The following is a 21684-nucleotide window of genomic DNA, read 5'->3' as shown; positions in this document are numbered from 1 at the left end:
AGGTGATTAAGATAACGAATACACCAAGCTCAGAATCCGTTTAATTTTCATTACTAGAAAGGGGTTTCTCTGGTGGGCAAAGACTTTCCTTCTGTGAGGAAACATACAGGGACAGGAAAGGGGTAAGTTTATGAAAAACTCTTAGACAAAAAGGAAACCCCTTGAAAAAGGAAATCCCTGACCTGGGGCATCAGAACCATCATCTTACACAAACCAAGGTCAACTGGCAGAGCAGAGTTAGCAAGGACAAGGCTCTGTGTCCAATTTGTACTTAGCAGCTGGTTTCTTATGTGCTCATAAGCAGCATATCACGTGCAAATATGTGTCTCTTTCCCTCTAGAGAAAATAAAAATGAAGAAACCTGAAACACACATGGAAACAGACCATTGGACCAAGGGACCATGAAAATATTAGTTTACATTTTCTTGAGAACCGGATGGTTTCCTGATACCAACACCAACTCCTCTGAAAATGCCCACTGTAGAAGGATTGGACTTAAATTATACATTATGTAAATTACTATAGAAGTGGGAGAAGAATGTCGAACAGAACTCAAAATTATCAGGCTATTGGTTGGATTGAGACTGGTGATACCACCAAGATTATAGCCTTTAGTGACCCGTAAGAACTGTATTTAAAATCGCCCATATTAGAATGAGTAACAATTTAAGATCCTAAAGTAAGAAAGGTTCACAGAGTGGGAGGAATGGAAATGGGAACACAGGAGGAAATGGCATAAGTGACAGCATTAAGAGGTTAGAAATGGTTCAGAAGAAATAAATCGTGCAAATTTTTAAAATACATTGATGATCCACTTTACAAGACTTGATGTAAGCAGAAGGAGTGAATTTCACAATGTTTTAAATGGTAAATTTTATATTGTATATTTTATCATAGTGTTATTTTTCCTTCAAAGGGAAGTATCTAAGTATATGTGGCAGATTTGGACTGTGTTCCTCAAGGTGAGCTGTTCGAAACCACCAGCTGCTCCACAGTAGAAAGCTGGGACTTTCTACTCCTGTAATGAATTCCAGGTTTGAGAACCTACAGAGGCGATTTAACCCTGTCCTATAGTGCTGCTGAGCTGGTATTGACTCCACGGCAGTCAGGTTTTGTTTTGTTGGATTTTTTTTTTTGGTATTATGAAATACTCACTTCATACTCCACAACGCATCCCTTCTAAAAAACCATGAACTAACTGTAATATTTGAATGAAAATATGAAAATGAGGCAGATCGCATAACCATGACAAAAAGCCGAAGTGTAGACAAATGGACAACAAATTTCAGTAGAGTCACAGGAAGAGACAATCCAGTCAGGGTGCAGTGTAGCACAAATGAAACATACAACTTTCGTCGAGTTCTTTAATGCTTCCTCCCACCCCACTATCATGACCCCAGTTCTACCTTACAAATCCAGCTGGAACAGAGCATAGAGACTAGTACAGATAAGAGCTCAAAACACAGTGAATCCAGGACAGATAATGAGTGTAGCCATACCAGGAGGCTAACATAAGGTGGGGGAGGGGAAGGGGAGCAGATCACAATGATCTACATATAATCCACATGTTGGGGATCAGACCACAGAAAAGTAGGGAAAGGGACACAGCAGTTGGTGTAAGACATCCAAAAAGGATTATAAATTTTCAAGATTTCTGTAGGGAGGGCCAGGAGGAGGGACATGAGCTGACACCAAGGGCTCAAGTAGAAATATATATTTTGAAAATGATGATGGCAACATGTGTACTAATATACTAGGCACAATTGATGCACGTATGGATTGTGATAAAAGCTGTAAGAGCCGACAATAAAATGATTTTTTTTAAACATGGGATAAAAGTTGCTGCATTGATTGTGTTAACAGCTGTATGAGCCCCCCAGGAAAATGATTTAAGAAAATAACATGATGTGTCAGTGTAACACTTGACAAAAAAAATAACAATTTATAAATTATCAAGGGTTCATAAGACAGAGTGGGTGGGAAGGGAAGGGAAAAATGAGGAGCTGATATCAAGGGCTCAAGTAGAAAGCATATATTTTGAGAATGATGAGGGCAACAATTGATCAAATGTGCTTGACACGATGGATATACATGGATTGTGATAAAAATTATATGAGCCCCCAATAAGATAATAAAAAAATTTTTTAACCGAGAAAAAATCTTAAGGAAGTTTGGATATAATCAACTTGTTCACTCATCATATAAGGAAATTTGGCATTCTTCTAGTTAAAGTGCTAAGTTGCTAACAAAAAATGGGAAATCAAACCCACTACCTGCTCCCTCATTAAAAAATGTGATAGTCTGCCTCTCTGTAAAAATTCCAGCTTCAGACATCCTAGGAGGCAATCACTCATCACTGTGTGTGAGCTGTGAGGTGGACCCCATGACAGTGGGTTTGATTAGAGTCTACATTTTTCATTGAAGGAATAGGGGGTTGGTACTCAGCACTCATGTATGACCAACCCACTTCTCCTGCTATCAAGTGAGTCTGACTCATTGGACTGAACTGTGTGATACAGTTTACAAGCTGCAATTTTTTATAGAAATCATTTTATTGAGGGCCTGTACAACTCTTATCACAATCCGTACATACATCCATTGAGTCAAGCACATCTGTGCATTTGTTGTCATCATCATTCTCAAAACATTTTCTTGCTACTTGAACCCTTGGTAGCAGTTCCTCATTTTTTCCCTTCCTCTCCTCACCCTCCCGCCCTAAGTGGCAAAGGGCATTTACAGAGTTTTAAATGCAGGCATTTGTATATGGAAATATATTTCTTTATTACTATAAGGAAATAGATCTATGTGCATATATTTATGGGTTTGGTATTAAGGTAGCCCATGGACATTGGGTCTCTATTCAAGTACCCCCTTAATGAAAGAACGCTTTGTTCATTTAAACTGGCATTCTATGATGCTCACCTTTCCAATAAGATTGCTGCAAACAAAGCAGGTACATAAGCAAATATGATGAAGAAAGCTGATGGTGGTTACCTATGAAATGATAAAGCATCTGGAGTCTTAAAGACATGAAGATAAATGAGTGGCCATCCAACTGAGAAGAAACAAAGCCCACATGGAAGAAGCACACCAGCCTGTGTGATCACAAGGTGTCAATAGGATTAAGTATTGGGCACCAAGGAATGAAAAATCATATCATTGTGAATGAGGAGGAGTGGGGAAGGGAGATCCAAAGCCCATCTGTAGGCAGTTGCTATCCCTTTACAGAAGGCTCATGTGGAGGGGATGACCCAGTTAGGGTGCAGTATAACACCAATTAAACATACATTATTCCTCTACCTCCTTAATGCTTCCTCCCCCCACTATCATAATCCCAATTGTGTCTTACACTGGTACACGTAAGAGCTGGAAACATAGGGTATCCAGGATAGATAAACCCTTAAGGACCAATAAAGAGAGTAACCATACCAGGAGGGTAAAGGGAATATGGGAGAGAAGGGGAGAACTGATCACAATGATTTGCATAGAACCCACTCTTTGGGGGCAGACAACAGAAAGTGATGAGTGGAGACAGCAGACAGTGTAAACATGCACACACACAAAAGCTGTGATCTAAATGGGAGCATATTGCCTCATCTTTCTCCCTCTGAGCAGTGAATCGGTTGGAAACTCTAATCTTTCAAGTAGCCCCAATCTTAACTCCACAGACCTGCTCTCTGTGTGCAGAGAAAATACAGGATGCTGTATTCTCCTGGCTCATGAAAATCCAAAATTTTACCAGTCATTATTTGAGATGCTGATGAGATTGCAGGGAGAAACTCAAGGGCAAAAGTGAGATAGGTGCTTGGGTGAAGCTAATTTTGTGGTCAAGCATTATTGGAGAGCACTGGGTTCCTTTGACACAATTAAGGCCAATTTCCAGTAGTATCATTGATGCCAAGAAGGGATATGAATACCTTTGCTAAACTAATGGAGGTCTAGAGAGTTCTTGAAACTGATAGTCTTCAACTAACAATTACAACAAAAATCCCTACTACCTGGATGCCAGAAGATTGATCATGTACAGGAAGTCAACAACGTCAGTCTTCTTGATTCCACCATCTTTCTGATGATAGAAGAGATACGAACATGCTTAGTGGTGTGATTTTCAGTGTGGTTCTGGAAGCCATTTTCAATCTTTGAACTTTTCACTAGTGCTTTGAATAATTTAACAAAAACAGGTTTACAAATTTCATGCCCAAAATATTCAACAGGAATACAGTATAAAGAAAATAACCCAGGTGGGTTGAAGGGTTAAGACAGATGTAATCACAAGAAAAAAGCTTTCCAAAATACGAATCATAGAAATTCTGTGCCTGTTTTCAATTACGCAGCATAATAATAATGAGCACTGGTCCCTGTGATAATTGTATGCAATTCCTCTATGGCTAGTAATGAAAAATCTATTTCTTATTTATACCTGAAGCACCTTAAAAATTGCATGTTGAAGTGACAATATGGTTAAAGTAAATATATTTTAAAGAAAATACAATGGAAGTATTTTCATATTATGTCTTCAATTTTTCATATTATGTCTTAAATATTTAGGAGATGTAATTATGAACATAAGCACAGTTAGAACTAAGGAAAGTATAATACAGCTTTTTATTATTTTGAATTTTGTTTTTCAAAAGTAGCTCATTAAAATTAATGATGTGTTTCTGTTCTATACGATGTTTCTCAGCTGAAAAGTTTTCTAAGGGCTTTCTTTATGTCTTTATTTCTCAGACTGTAGAGAAAAGGATTCAGCATGGGTGTGGCTACAGTGTACATCACTGAGGCTATTTCGGTTGCTCTGGAGTTTTCAATAGCGGCAAAATTAAGATAAACCCCTAAAGCTGTACCATAGAACAAGGAAACCACACAAAGATGAGACCCACAGGTGGAAAAGGCTTTATATTTGCCCCCAGCTGATGAAATTTTCAAAATGGAGGACACAATCTTCATGTAAGAGACTAGGATCCCACTGAATGGAATAGCACCCAGAATTCCAGTTGTCAAATACATGACTAAGTCATTGAGGAATGTGTCAGAACAAGCAAGATGGATGACCTGATTAAATTCACAGAAAAAATGGGAGATTTCCAGTTCTGTACAAAAAGACAGTCGCAAAACCAATAAAATATTTAATAGAGACTGCAGAAATGACAATACCCAGGAGGCCAGAAGCAAGAGGCCACAGAATCTTGGATTCATGATAACCGTGTAGTGCAGTGGGTGACAGATGGCCGCAAACCGGTCATAGGCCATCACTGTCAATAGGAAGTTGTCTAAGACCGCAAAAAGTAAGAAAAAGTACATCTGGGTGATGCAGTCTTCATATGTAATTACTTTCTTCTGCATCTGGATGTTCAGCAGCATCTTTGGGATGGTGGTGGAGGTTAAACAGATGTCAACAAAGGACAGGTTGGAGAGGAAGAAGTACATGGGTGTGTGGAGGTGGGAGTCTGTGGCGATGGCTAGGATGATGAGCAGGTTCCCAGTGAAGGTGACCAGGTACATGGAGAGGAACAGTGCAAAGAGGAGGGGCTGCAGCTCTGCCTCTTCAGAAAGCCCCAGAAGGATGAATTCTGGAATCTGAGTGTCATTTGCTCGTTCCATGGAGCTGACGAAACTACTTGGAAAGAGAAAAGTGCATTGCAAACTCTGCCATAAGCTGTTAACAACAGTTTAAGGGATATGCTGTCATTTATAATTTTAACAATTAATTAATCCATATTCAAGTCAATGTAACTCATGTTCTTGAATATCATGTCCTCAATATTCACTTTGTGCTGAAACTGTCTAGCTGTCCAGTCTTCTATCACTATCTTTTCCCTAAAACATTATATTTTTTACAAATAGCTTATGACTTTGATTGTTCATTCAACAAATGTGTTTGACCAGATATTTTATGCTAAGTGTTCCTGAAAGTTGTAGAAATATCAGTGGAAAAAAATCAAAATCTTACCCTTATTTGATGTGAACAGCATAATATGCAAATATTGGGCTCTTCCCTTACAGAGGTAGGAAGAGTGATAGAAGTTGAAAGACACATAGAAACTATTGGTCCAGTGCCCTCATGGAGCATGCCAAAAAACAGTCATGTCTGGAACTGAACTCTCCTCCATGTACCAATATTCAACTATGTAAGTTCAAGAGGGCAGCACTTGCCCATGGGGAATATTCAGAGGGTTATGGAGGAAGGAGGAAAGGAAACAGGAAACACAAAGAAGCAGCGGGATGAGCTATGGCCCATCGGGGAATTGCAGTGGACGAGTTAAATCAGAATGTGTGTGATTTCTTGAATGCTGGTCAGGTCTGTAAACCACGTAATTTATGGTGAGACATAAGCAAGTTACAGAGTAAAAAGAAATGCATCTTAGTATAATCACTTGTAATACAGAGGCTCACAGCAGAAACCTGCATGCAGTTAGGATACTAGTCACGAGAAGAACACGTTGTACAGAGACAGTGCCTGTGCTTCCCCCGACACAGGACTATTCCTCACCCCTCTGACACCACGGTGGATAGTGTAACTGAGGTGCAAAAAGAAATATGGATGGAAAATTTCGTTAAAAATTATGGGAATATGGGATCAGAGGGTAATGAGGCTATAAAAGACTTCATGTTAAAGATAAACGTCATTTATTATTTTTGTGTGTCTTATTTCACAACATGTTATATCATATCCTATTTTATTATACTGAGCAAGCACTTGACTACTAGCTAAGAGTTTGGCATTACAATCAACACAGAGGAATCTAAAGGCAAGCCTGATCATCTGTTTCCCAAAGGTCACAGCCTTGAAAATCCCAAAGCTCAGTTCTACTCTGCACATGTGGGTTCATCCAGAGTTGGAATTGACTTGGTGACAGCTGACAACATCAATATTGTTATGTGATACAATGTAGTGTTATTTGTATATACTAATATAATGTACATGAATGGTACATAATTCAGCCTTTCACAAAAGTTACTGTTCCCTTAATTTCTATGACATATAATATTTCCCTTTTTGGACTGTAGATGGCAGATTAAGTTATCTGCTCAATTTACATCTCATTTACTGATAACTGTTCCTACTTTCTCCACATTAATCTATGATGGTGTGCTATGGAGGCTGAGCCAATTCAACAACAAAAAAGCACTAAAAAATTTAAAAAGTCAGTTTCACTCTCCTATGAGAACTGAGTTAAGACTCAATATTGGAAAACCCGGTTATGGGGTATTTCAAAAACCAGCAATCATTTGGGCAGAGATTTTTATTGCGGCTATCTTCTGCCTTGTGATAGAAAGCAAGTCTACCAAGTGGAAGGAAGGAATGAAGTAGGCAAAAGGGGAGGAAAGGATACTATTACAAATTATGTAAGAATCAGGGAAAGTAAGGTTATATTACCTAGTTCTAAACTCCACAATACCCAGAAAAGTAAACAGTGGAATTACTCAACTAGATAAATATTTTTAATATATGTGATTTAAATTAATTCCTGTGCTCACATTATAAATATAATATTAAAATATTAGTAATTTATAGAATTATTCATATATATAAAAATGGAAGATAATTTAAAGAGTGCTTGTTTTCATTCCTTTTCCAAAATTCAGTGAATTCATGAGGCATTTTGACATTAAACACAGTGATTGTCTGATATACTTGTTAAATGCTAGTGGACTCTACTTCAGTGGACTTACTTTTAAAAAAAAATAATGCTATAAATACTCTATAATCTCTTTCAGAGTAAGAGCAGAGGGAATATTTCCTAATTCATTCTGTTAAGCTAGCAGTATCCTAATATCAAATCCAAGAGTCCTGGTGGGGGAGTGGATTATCATTAAGCTGCAACAACAAGATCAGCAGTCTGAAATCACCAGCCACTGCATGGGAGAAAGATGAGGCTTTCTGCTCCATGGACAGTAAAAGTCTGGGAAACTCATGGGGACAAGTATACTCTGTCCTTCATGGTCTCTATGACTCACAATAAATTCAAAGGCAGTGAGTAATATCAAAACCAGGTATAAAAAGGAAGAATATCACTCAATATTACCTATGATAATAAATGCAAAATTCTTCAATAAAATTCTAAATAATTGAATCCTGAAATATATTACAAGAATAAAATTGTACAATTAAGTAGTATTTACTCCAGCAATGAGAGAATGGTTCAAAATTTGAAAATCAGTCTAAGTAACATCCTATATCAATTAGTTAAAGAAAAAAAATGAAGTAAACATTGACTAAAGAAAAAATCAAAGTTAAATCACAATAAGCATTTTATAGGATTTGAGACTATTACTTACTTTTTAAATTCCCCCCAAATTTGAAAAAGTTTAAAAGTTAGCTTGATAGCATACATCAATAAAACTTAGCACTATAGCCATGTTTAATGGTGAAAATGTAGACATTTTACCCTTTGGATTCATTACAGGGCAAGGATATCCTCTGTTAACACTCTTGTTTAAACGCAAGTTCTAAGAAGCACAATAATGCAAATTTTACAAATACAAACCACACAGACTGGGAAGGAGGAAATGAAGCTGTCTCTGTTCACAGAAGACATCACTGTCGATGTAGAAAACCCAAAGAAACAGCCAGAAACAGAAAAATACTAAAACTGACAAGGAGAGCAAAATGATAGCTTGCAAAATAAAGATATAGCCACCAATAAATTTCCACGTAACAATAATGAACAGCAACATACCAAAATGAAATTCTGCAGCCATGGCAATAAGAGATCAAAATGCAAAAAAAATCAATGGTCTAAAAACTACATAATCCCAGTGAGAGAAATACCGGTTGATCAACACATGTCAACACTTGCATGGTCCTCAAACAAGGACAAATATCAGGGAACCTGTCACAGCCACAGGAGTCCACGGAAGACTGACAAACAAACGCAGGATTCTGGATAGAGATGATAATAGGCATCTAAGTGACAGGTTTATGGGAAATGTCTTTACTATATTTTTAATTTTTCTATTAGAAAAACAAAAAAAGCCTTGTTATCTCTAGAGCTTCGCCCATACTGAGTTGCATGTCGCAAAGAAACAAAAGAAAATGCATAACCAAGAGTGAAGAGAATTACAAACAATGACAAAACACAACAGAGATAAATCCCATTATGAAAAAAGAAAATATTAACAACCAGATACACTAAGTAGAGCGACCGAATGACATGATTTTAACCATTGAAGTCAAATTTATCATTTTCATCGCCTGTGGTCCGCTCTACAATGCTCTGCTGGATCACCAGGTGATTGCTATGTCTCAACAATAGTCTGAGAAAATAACGAGAATGAGAGTTCCTGCTGGAGATGGCAGGGGACGGAGATGGGGGCAAAGGAAAGGAAGATGGAAATGATATCAAGAAGTACAAGAAGGAAAAATGTGTTTTGCAACTGATGATGTATACCATTGTTTGATATGAATGAACTATGGAATGGTATGATGTCTGGATTGGGTCCTAACATAACTGTTTATAAAAGAAAGAAAAATGCATTAAAATAAATTAGTATTCAAAAATTGTTGAAAGAGTAAAGTTAAGTAAATTTTAAAAAATTAGTCCTATGCAAATTCCTTGAAAACAAGAAGCTGTGAATTTAACCCAGAGTTCACTACCTGCCTTGGACTAGAAAATTCTCAGCTTTAACTCAAATATTTCTGCATCTCTTAAACCCAAAATCTCATGCTAATTTTATAGAAGAGTTTAAAAAATAAAAAACTGTTAAAATTTTTAAATAAATAATTTAAAATGTGAGACTGCCTCATATTACTCAGTCAATTTTTGGATATATCATAACTCAAACTCTCACAAATTCATCTCCCACTTCTACTCTGCTTTTTCCACTCTCCATCTCTCTACGGTTTTCACAGGAGCAGCAGGCTGCTCTGCACATGGACCACAGCAATGTCTCTGAAGGCAAGTCTGAGTGCTGACATACGCTGCTGCTAACTCTGCCTTGACTCACCACTAATTTCACAGTTGTCCTTCCTTAGGCAAAATACAAACTGTGTGTTAGATGGCTACTGCCTACCTGTCCACAGTCAGTTCACTTTCCCTCCCTTGCTTTATTGATCGTCCGTTATTAATTATCATGTGCAGTTTCCAATGAACACTGTATAGTTTTAATAATCCCAACATTACTCAGTGTGACCACCACCTCTCTGTGAAACCTTCCCTAAAAGTTCCCAGGAAGGTCAACGACAATATGACCCATATCAGTAGGATTACAGTGCCGGGATAAACTCTGACCTTCTGTTACACAGAATGTAAGATACTAGACTATAATTCAATGCTAAATTAGAGTTCTGTGAGTTACAATGTGAACAAATATTTGAATGAGGTTAACAGACACGTTAATGCAGTGAAGCAAGGAAGGCTGTTGAGAGAAGAAGGTTGCAGGAATGAGAGCCAGCACCGGGGAAGACAGATGAGAGAAAGAAGACATTGTCATGTAGCCAGAACCAGTCTCTAGAACCAGGGACTCTAACTTATCAGGACTTTTCCATTAAACTTGCTTTTATTTGCTAAACCTGTTGATATGCCTACAGATACTGCCAATATGAGAGGAACATCATGCATTACCAATCTCCAGGCACCTGCGATGATGTTGCACCTCATCCAAAGCCGAGTTCACCAGTGCTGGTTCTCCCATGTACCACTGCAAAAGTTAGAGGTTGTGACCCCAGGTAGAGCATGGAGATGGACCCCCTCATGAGGTTTCTAGAAGGTACAGCTGTGTTTTCACATCACGCTAGATGAATCAAGTACATCTGAGTCAGTTTAGAGGAAATATTAACAATCCTTTGGCTCTAGTGGATGAAATCCCTTTTGCCTCATTAATGAACGATTCTTTTGTCTTACATCCCCTTGAGAATTTTATTTCTCTGGAGCTAAGAGAAGAAAACTCAAACTTGTGCCAGTTTGACCCTTGAGAGACAATGTGGAGCTCCGTGTACAGCTTTCTCCCATTGGACTGCTTCTCCCCAGAAGGCGGTCACCTCTATTGTGCTGTGTCTCCAGTATGAAGGGTAATGTCTAATGATCATTCTGAGATGCAATTCCGTCTCCAAAGACCTAAAGAACACAGCTGGACATCATTGACCATGATTCTAGGGTTTTATGAAGCACCTCTGATCACACATAGCCCCACCACATCACTGCTGTATTTTTATCATGACTTTTATTTTGAGTAATTGACAATAGACTCTGAGTAAATGGAATGCCATCCCTGTAGGGAGGGTCTTGGGAGATAAGATGATAGGATATTCTCAGTGATTGTCTACCATCTACGGGATGTAATACATAAATAGCCTAAATGTTACAATATCCATAAGATGGTTCATGCATAATATTGAAATTTTATTTCATAATATTATATAATATAATGACAAAAATATAACAATAACATTTCACATAGCATATCAATATATTCATAGAGTTACACTATTATTTATGAGAATTATTTGCTAATTCAAATCAATGAAACCTGTGACATGCTAATTGTTATTTGAAAGGGAATCTGCACATCTGGTTGGTTTCTGTTCTGTGAATGGAATGAGTTATGACAGAAGGATCCACTCTAATTGAAAATGTTAGGAGAGAAGAGGGAAATCTTCCTGAGGAGGAACCACTTCAGGCAATAGATGGAGGACGGGGAGTGGAAAAAGTGTCCCAGGGAAGAGGCTCCTCTGGCCTGATTGGTATCTGCTTCATGGGCCTTTGTGTACTTTTTACAGCTGAACTCCAACACTCACTGTTCTGGTTTGGCCTATTGGCATTAATGACAATCATGCCTACCAGATCAGTTCACGGGATGATAAACACATGTGGATGGGCGCCACCAGGAGTCTGAATAAAAAGTCCAATAGTAAAGGATACTCAGGATTTGTGCACGAATCCCAGTGCATTGCATCCTGTGTTGCTTTGTATTCCGTGATTCATTTTTTGCAAGATTTTATGCATTAGAAATCACTAGTGACCTTCAAAATATATGTGGAATACTTGAATTAATACTTAATGGAACTTTGCCACAAACTTTTCCACCACTCACATAGAGCCCTCATGGATTGCTGGTGGGGGGAAGGGTGAACGTGTTGTGAAGTACAGATTGTTGGTTCTTCCAAATGCTAACCCTAGATTTAGTAAGTGACCAGCCATTCATCTCCTAGGTACAACCTAAAAAGAATTAAAAAGAGGTATTTAAACAAATACTGGTATATGAATGCTTACAGAAGCAGTATTCACAAGTACTAACTGGTAAAAGCAATCCAAATGTCCATGAACAGTTGAACACAATGTGGCTTTGACATACAATAGGTGATTGTTCCGTTATTGAAAACCCATGAAGCAGGATTACATGATACAGAATGGGTGATTCTTGGAAACTTACTCCTAGTGGGGAAGAAAGCGCATCCAACTCACTGCCGTGCAGTCAGTTCTGACTCAGAGTGACCTGTGGGGTAGAGCAGAACTCCACAGAGGTTCCCCAGGCTGGGATCTCTATAGAACAAACTGCCAGATCTTTCTCCCATAGAGTAACTGGTGACTTGTGACCTCAAACTGCTGAAATTTAGGTTAGCAACTGTGTTCATTTGGTTTTATGTCACCAAGGTTGGGGCAGGATTCTTAGTAGTATAGAATTGGTGTTTCCCCCTGATGTGAACTAACATAACTCCATGATGGAATTTACTGTGGACGGTACAGCAGATGTAAGAGAATCAGGGAGGAGAGAGCCTCATCACCCAGGCCATAGCTCTGCTGCAATTGACAAGAAGTTTCCTCAGAGGTGTTACCTACTCTTATATAAGCAGACTTTGTAGGTAGACTTGCCACTTCCTCCTTCCTTGCTGGATCTGGATCCTACATCTGTCTCATTGACTCTGGTGTTTTGGCCTTGAGCCAACACCCTGCTATATTGCCTGAAACTCTGGGAACTATCACTTGGCTGCCATATGTCTGCCAACATTGTATTTTTTACTCTGTGGCCTGAAGCCTGACCTGTTGAACTTGAATTGTTCTGCCTCTACCTGCACCAGCCTGTGATCTTCTTGCTTCCTGGGTGGTCTTCTGTCTTCCTGGTTGGCCAACCAAAGCAGCTACTGGGTCATGTTAAGACTCCAGTTTAACATCTGACCCACACATTGGAGCCAGATTGTGCTTACTCACTTGTCCATCTATCTGTATGGCTATAGAGATACAGAGATATCGATAGGAAAAATAATATGTACCAAGGGAATTTCTCAAACTTATGAAAGTGTGATATAGACACATAGATAGATGGATAAATAGATAGCTATAGATATCAGGATATCATGAATCTTGTTTCCACTGAGGACGCATTCTAGCACGCAGATGAGTGCTTCACCTCAGGGTCACCAGGGTTCCATTGGCTTGTGTGGGGTGGGGGAGGGGACACCAGAGGCCATATATCATGTACGCCCATTTATATGAAATATCCAATCGCCAATAATTGTGAATCATTCTAAATGGCATGTTTACCCTTTCATACTGGAAGCATTGGCAGAATCCTTCTGTTTCTTAATCACTAGCTCTCATATTAGTTGTATTGTTCCATTTCCTTGATGAGGGATAAATATAATCCTATCACAAATAGCACCACACTTCAAGATAGATCTTGAAATATCCTTTCTGAGGGAGAACCGATCACAATGATGGATATTACATCACCACCACCAACCGAGGGGTATGCACAACAGAAATGTTGGTCAAGGGAGAGAGCAGACAGTATGAATAATGAGAATCACAATAATGTATAATTATCAAGGGGTCAGGAGGGTGTGAGAGTAGAAGAGGGAGGGGAAAAGAGGAGCTTATACGAAGGGCTGCCATAGAAAGAAAATGTTTTGGAAAGGATAATGGTGACATATGTACAAACGTGCTTCATACAATTGACAGATGAATTGTTGAAAGCACTCTAAGAGTTCCCCAATAAAATGATTACTATTAAAAAGAATGAAAGAGTGATTCTTTCTGACAATGAATTCACACCTTTCCTCGTGATGATGTCATTCCTGCCATAGTGAACCGTATGATTTTCTGATTTTAAACGGCCCAGTTCGGCTCATTCACGTCGAGAAACTCAATCATTTTATGTTCTGTTTCATTATTTGTGACTTCCTATTTCCCTAGATTTCTACTTCATTCATTCCAAATTCTGATTATTAGGTGAATTTTATAGTCTTTTATCTCATTTTGAGTCATGTCCCATGAGCAAATGAAGATCTGGAAGGCTCTGCTCTGCAGCGTTGACACCGTCCCTGGCAATGTAGACGACTCTACTTGGAGAAGGCAGCTCTTCCTCTGTCATGTTCTGAGTGACCTCTGACCTGACGGGCTCATCTTCTGACACTCTGTCTGACCAAGTTCTTATTCTGTTCATTAGGCCTTCAGTGTCTGACCTTGTCCTGGTGCTGTGCACAAGGGGTTTAGTGGTTAATTCCTCTGAAGTGGACAGCTGCTTCCTTCCTTGAGTTCCATTCTCAGTTTAGAAGCTCCCCTGAGAGAAACCTGTTCAGTTTGGGTGACCCTGTTGGCTTTTGTAATTTCAGTCACATGTCTTCCAGCAACACACAAGCCACCACAGTATGGTAAACAAGTGGCAGTGGTCCATTTGAGAGACATAATTACCCTTTAAATGGGAACATTATAAATCACTCCCATAGGATATGTGATAAACTTACTGGTAATATATGTGGTACTTATATAATTGTCGATTTGAGAGGATTAAGAGTGAAGGGGTGGAATCTAGTCTCTCAATCAGATCCTAGAAATGAAGTGTCAGTGTGGACATGGCTTTATTTGAGAATTCTGAAAAATCTGGTGTTTCCTCCTTGGACGTGGGAAACTCTGTGCTCACACCGTGGGAGACAGCAGCTGACAAGACACATGGACCCACACTGATGCCGAGACCTCTGCCAGCGCAGAGAAGTTTCCAATGACACAGGATCCAAAGACTTTCTACCCACTATCCTGTAGTCTTCTCCACACAGCATGGGTTTTGTGAGTTTGAAGAGGACTTTATAGATTGGTATCAGACATATGAGCTAATATTGGACGTACAGACTTCATCTGGACTGGGTTGGGATGTTTTCTCAATGTTCAATTCCTCTTATATATAAATATCTTTCTTATACACATATATGTGTGTCCATGGATTTGTTTCTCTAGTCTATGCAGATTTACACAATATATTAATTTAGCTACCATAGTAGAATTTCAAAAACCCCTTAGAAAAAGAAATTGTACCCATACAGGAGAGCTGTTGGACAAAAATATGTAGTTTGAGAGATTGTTGACCTGTACAGATCAAATATTCAAGTGATTGGACACTATTTTTGCAAAAATTAGGGTTGGACAAAGGTCAATTAATAATTCTCATTCGAAAAAGAAGAATCATGCCTGCTAGATTAAGATATGTCCCTAAAATAAACAGAGGTTGACTAGTATATGGTCTTGCTGACCTGCCATCCACCTGCTTCTTCTCACACTAGGGCACTTCAGCCTTACTCCAAGAGAGTCGTTCAGTTTCTTAAATGCATTCTAAGTAACTTTAAGTCAAAGTCCAGTTTGCTAAGTGGGGGTTCCAAATCAGAACCTTGTCTTGACTATGAAGGACTTTGTGCTTGTGCACCTGAAAAGGACAGAGCCTAAAGTCCCTGGTTATCAAAGACTGAATACAAACTGATTCAACAGTGGCCAATTAGAAAGATAACACCAGGCATATCCTCACCTTGGGTGGTGGTGGTGGTGGTGGTGTCAGCGTGGGCGGTGGCAGCGGTAAATCTCAATGAGTAATGTTAACCACTTTTCCCAGTGGTAGATTGCCCCACCTAGGTCACTCACCAACAGATGTATGATTCCCTTTGCTAACACAGACCTACCTGCCCTTCTCTACTTGAATTCCCATTGAGGTTCACTGAGCACCCTGGTAGGAGTGTCTGTTGATCTGGGGTGATCACAGAACAATGTCATATGACAGGAGATGACTTGTCTTCTCCTTCTCTCCTCAACATAGAAACTGGCCGCAGCTGAGGGAGACCTCTGTCAAAGTGGTTACTAAGACGGACAAATAATTGCATGAGATACAGATAGTGAGCATTAAGCAGACACGCTTCCTCCTTACCTGACAGAATACATTGGAAGTTGTTTTTGACTTGAGAACAGAAGGCTTCCTGTGTCTTGGCATTCATCCTTCTAGTGGCGTCCATACCATATTCCATTGTTAGTGATTGACTAACTTCACTCAGCACAATGGTTTTCCGGTCCATCCGTGCCATCAGGACATTCGTGGTTTCATCACTGTTTTTTAGGGATGTACAGTATTCCATTGTGTTTACATAGCAGAGTTTCTTTATCAATTCTTCCACTGATGGGCATATGAGTTTATTATTATTATGAACTTGCTGTGATAAACATAGGAAAACATATGTCTGTTTGTGTTGCTACTTCTTTGGAATATCTACTCAACAGAGGTGTTGCTGGTTGTCTGTTATTTATATACCCAGTTATTTTAAGTATTACCATACCAGTTTTCACAATTGTTGTACATGTTTACAAGCCCACCATCAGTGTGTAAGGGTACCAATTTCTCCACACTCTCAAGCATTTTTTAATTGAACTGTTAGTGTATGTGTATGGGAGCTGTCTTCCAGTTTACTTGACCAAGGCATCAGTTCTTGATCATATGTTACCTGTTGAAATGTTAGCATGCAAATCAATGTTGTTAGGTATTTTGACTCTGTATTTCTTCAAACTTCTGAAGCTTTCCACATCATTCAATATTTTGTCAATAGAATCTTTCAGTAGTACAACTTGGGGCCTGAATTTTTTTTCAGTCATTTCTGCTTAAGAAATAATGAGCTCAGATTTTTGTTTGTAACACCAGATCTGTGCTCATTTCCCTGTATGATTTCGTCTTCTTGTACTTGCCTTTGAAATTTTCTTTGTAGCTCTTTTTATTTCATTTATTTTATTTGTATCAACAACTCCATAAACAAGAGCAAGTTTAATAATCTATATTGACACTTACTTTGACCTTTTCTTTATTTCTTGCTGTGATAGGTAGGTTTATTGTGTGAACCTGGCGAACAGGATCATATGGGATTAATCAGTTAGATTAAGCAGTTTGTTTGGTGGGGAAAGAGTTAAAGGGCTGAGCAAGCCCCTCCTCCCTCTCTCTTATGAGCACACCAGCCTGGAACTGCTTTAGTTAGTTCACTGCATCAACTTCTGAGCTACACTACCTGTGGGACTAACCAACCCATGGATCATGTTGCTAGACCATGAGTTCTTTTGAGATATGCTTCACCATGCTGCCTATGCATACTTCATTCAGCTTGAGGGATCCTCTCATCTTGCATTGCTTGAGTTCTGTATCCCATCCAGCTATGCTTTGCTAAGCTTCTGAGATGCTGACTGTTGGTGACCCACCCTACTCTTTGCTGCCTGTGGATAGACTCTGCCTGCATTGCCCAAGACAAGAAAGACTCAGCTGTCTGCTTCCTTGATCTTGGACCCAGCAACTCTCTTGAGTTGAAGGACTTCCAGTATATTTATTGTTGCATGGAAATTAGTTGAATTGAGACCTCTGTATTGTTGTGTACAGTAATTGGGTTTTTATATTCCTTCATGCTGTTTAAACTTATCCTCTTATCGATATATAAAATCATATATCCCCTGGTTTTGTTTCTATAGGGAACCATGCCTAACACACTTGCATTTTAATGACCATTTAATTTATTCATATATGATATTATTGATGTTATCCTACAACTTGCCAGATATCTGTAATTAGTGTTCATTATGTCAAAACTGTTCTGGAGATGTTCTCTAAATCATGTGGTATATACAAGTTAAAGTTTGTAATTTGGCTTTTGTGGGCTGGTTTAAATTTTCTTCAGTGTCATTATGAACTTACATATGAGCAATTGATGATCTATTCCAGGGTCAGACCAGGACTTCATTTTGGATGCTAACATTGAGCTTCTCCATCATCTGGTCTGGAGGATAGAGTCAATTTGATTCCTGAGTATTACATTTGGCTAGGCCGATGTATACCACTACTGTGTATCTTGTTAATATAAAGAGATTTGCAATGAAGACATAATCAGTCTGGCAAAATTGTTGCATGCTTTCTAACTCCATCTCTATCACAGAAACCATATTATATGACTACTTTACCTTCCTCTTTGTTTTCAACTTTTGCATTACACATACTCACATTTATGATGCACCTTGATTTCATGATTAATCAGTTTGAGACTAAAGAAATTAGTAGAGTTCTTCAATTTCTCAATCACTAGTTACAGTTTTGGGTACGCAAATTTGGATATTATGTGTGTTAATTGGAGTTCCTTCCAGGCATATAGATGTTAGGGCATATTCAACACTACACTTCAAGATGGTGGAAATGTTCTTCTATAAATTTTTTTCATACAATCGATGTAACATCATTCCTCTTGAATCTGTCTGTGGTCCTATCAAACCACCAAAATATGACAAACTTACAGGAATATGGTGGAAGAGACTAAGAGTTGTCTGATGTAATTCAAAGACAATTTCTTCGTGTTGTAATTTAATTTCTACATAAACAGACCCGATGGAGCAGCTTGCTTCCTTCTTTTGAGGCTTGCTTCTCACACTGCTTTATCACCCTCTGGTTCTTTGGACTTGACTCAATGGTTTGCCATATTGCACGCTGATCCTGGGTGCCATCAGTGGCCTGCTCTCTGACTTGTCATCTGACTTACTGACTGGGAGCTCATTCAACTCTTCAACCACAATCTGATATGTTCACTTTATATTCATTTCATGTACTTCGGACATGTTATCATGAAAGACCAGTTCCTGGAAAAAGACAGCAGGCTTGGTAAAGTAGGGAGACAATGGCAAGATGGATTGGCAGAGTCTCTGCCACAATGTCCTGATTGCAATGGATAAGTTACATCACAAGGTGAGTGAATCGTAGTTTTTAGACAGGTCCATAATCTTCACCTAATTCACAGAAGTCAGTAAGTTAGAGTAAAACAGAAATGCTGCTGTGCATAATCGCTTCTGATAAGGAGTGTTTTTGCAGGGAGTCTGAGGACAGTTAAGAGGATACTCATGAGAAGGAAATTTTAGGAAGAGATACAGGCAGTGCAAAGATCCTGAGACAGGAGTATGCCTCATACCATCTGGCAGCAAGAAAGGGGAAGGTTTTAAGCAAAACACCAAAAGGACACTGGATTGAGGCGGTTTAAAGTGAACACAGGAGACCATAAGATTGTGAGGGTGCAGTAGAGTCCATGATACGGGATCTTAGAGTTGGTTTACTACTTTTGTATGTGCTATTATATCACACAACAAAACACGACATCACATCAATCATATGGTTTTATACTGAGCCGCAAATTGGCATAAATGGGTAATGTGCAAATCTGAATAGAGATGATAATGATACGCATGTAAATATAGGGTTTGTGCGAAAAGTCTTTACTGTATTTGTAATTTCTCTATAAGAAGAAGAATAATTATTCAAACATCAAAGTTCAGTAAAATAGCATTTTAAATTAGTTTTTTGAAAACTATGAGCTGTGAGCTTCACCCAGCGTTCACAACCTGCCTTGGATAAGAAAAACCACAAATTTAACTATCATATTCTTCATCTCTTAAACCCAAATTCTGATGCCCATTTTAAAGAGAGTTAAAAACTTAAATAATGAAATTAAAATATCAAGTACCTAACGTACTCCATGAATTACTGGAAGGATTATAAATCAAACCCTCACACATTTATCACCTACTTCTACTCTCCTTTTTCCAATCTTCATCTCTCCAGGGTTTTCACAAGAGCAACAGTGTGTTCTTCACTTTCACAGGGAAAATGTCTCCAGAGGGCAAGTCTGAGGAAAGACATACACTTACATAAACTCTGCATTGACTCTCCACTAATTTCAGAATTCCCCGCAATGCAGAGAAAATATGAGATTCTCTGTTATCTGGCTGCTGCCTACCTGGACACACTCAGGCTTCACTCTCCATTCCTTGTTTTATTTTTTTCATCAACTATGAACGATGACATGCAATCTCATAAGCAACCTTATGGTTTTTAAAATCCCAACATTAGTTCCTGCCTGCGTCTTCCATCAAAGCTCAGTGTGACCATTAGCTTCTCTGTGAACGTTGACGAAATCTCCCCAGGAAGGTAAACAATAATATGATCCATTTAAGAAGGAGTGCAGTACCATCTCATATAGCATTTAATTATCATGTCTTACACTAGGTATAATGTAAGACACTTGTGAGAAGGGGAAATGTCTACTCATTTCTTTGTTTCCAGTCTTTAACTTAATGCAAAGTAAGTGCTTTTTGAGTTGCTGTATGAACAAAGATTTGAATGGGGGCAGCAGACACTCGCATCAATGGTGTGGAAAGGAGACGCAGTGAAACAAGGAGAGAGCTATAGACAGAAGGAGACTGCTTGCATGTGAGCCAGCACCAGAGAAAGAGATCAGAGAGAGTAGCCATTTTCATGTATTCAGAATCACTGTCTGGAAACAGACTATAATAAAATGTTGGGGAACCAGCCCCTCACACTCTCACTGTTCCAGTAGGTTCAATTGAACAGTTAAAATTTATAAAGATTATAGCAAAGTCATAGAGAATAATAGAGATAGGAGAGAGAGTAAAACAAAGAAATTAGACTCATTTCATTGTAGCATGCTCATCTCCTGGATGGCCATGAATTCCCCAGCTAGGTATGCTCACAGCATGGGCAGAGAGGGCTGGGGAGTTCATCTTTATTTTTGGCCAAGACCCATATATATTTAGGGCCATGATTACAGGTAACCAAACACGTCATAAGAAGGGGCTGTACAGTAAGCATAAGCGTGACAGGAAGAGGAAGAGCTAGGGGTGTACACTAATAAGAAGGGGAGGGAATAGGAATATGCATGTGATAAGATGGGCAGACCCTAGACACAATATGGAAGCCTAAACTTGGCCATCCTGCAGTGGGTTTGACCTCCATAGGCTCTCCTTCAGGGAAACAATCTGCTATCCTTATCAGAAGGAAGTGGGCGCTACTTAAGGTGGGACAGATTATACAGTCTGATTGCTCTAGATGGCTGATGACCTTTGGGGAGAGTAACCTCTGACTGCTTTCATTGACCTCCAAGTGTATAGACCTTTGCCATGTGTAGCAAGCAGCTGGATTTGGTAGATAACTTGAAATGTACCTTTATTTGTTATGCTTGTTAAAACATCAACATACACTACCAATGACAAAGGGACCTCACTCTTCACCAATCACTCCTCACCTGCAGTGCTGCTACAACTCATCCAAAAATTAACAAGTAAGAGTCTGAATTCAACAATAAGATGTCTTCCTTGTACTGCTGTTTAACGAATATTCTGATCCCACAGGAAGGGCAGGGAGATGGAACCACTCATGGCACCTCTGAAAAATCCAATCACAATTTCTCTTCACCTAAAATTAGTCAAGTAGAGTTGAGTTGATTAGTGGGAATACATACAATTCTATGTCTTTAAAGTATAAATTCCCATGTGCCTCCTTAACTCTGTATTCTTTGGTCTTATACCCCCTGAGAAATGTATTTCTCTGGAGCTAAGAGAAAAACAAAATATGTCCCTGTGACCCTTGGGAAACAGCTGGCACCTTCTCTCTCACTGGGCTCCTTCT

At 38.9% G+C, this 21684-nt stretch overlaps 1 protein-coding gene across 1 annotated transcript; it reads right to left on the bottom strand.

The window, feature by feature from the left end:
• Positions 1 to 4680: 4680 nt before the first annotated feature.
• Positions 4681 to 5502, bottom strand: LOC142449511 (olfactory receptor 7A10-like). The gene has a single exon (XM_075550938.1). It carries the CDS (start codon positions 5500 to 5502, stop codon positions 4681 to 4683), a length of 822 nt encoding a protein of 273 aa, XP_075407053.1.
• Between the last annotated feature and the right edge of the window lie 16182 nt (positions 5503 to 21684).

This window comes from Tenrec ecaudatus, chromosome 1 (genome assembly GCF_050624435.1).
Source record: "Tenrec ecaudatus isolate mTenEca1 chromosome 1, mTenEca1.hap1, whole genome shotgun sequence".
In the NCBI taxonomy this organism is placed as follows: Eukaryota; Metazoa; Chordata; class Mammalia; order Afrosoricida; family Tenrecidae; genus Tenrec; species Tenrec ecaudatus.
This window is presented reverse-complemented; position numbering and strand designations above follow the sequence as displayed.

Excerpts from the sequence above, each read along its gene's own strand:
- LOC142449511 (XM_075550938.1), bottom strand. The coding sequence starts at position 5,502 with ATGTACCTGGTCACCTTCACTGGGAACCTGCTCATCATCCTAGCCATC.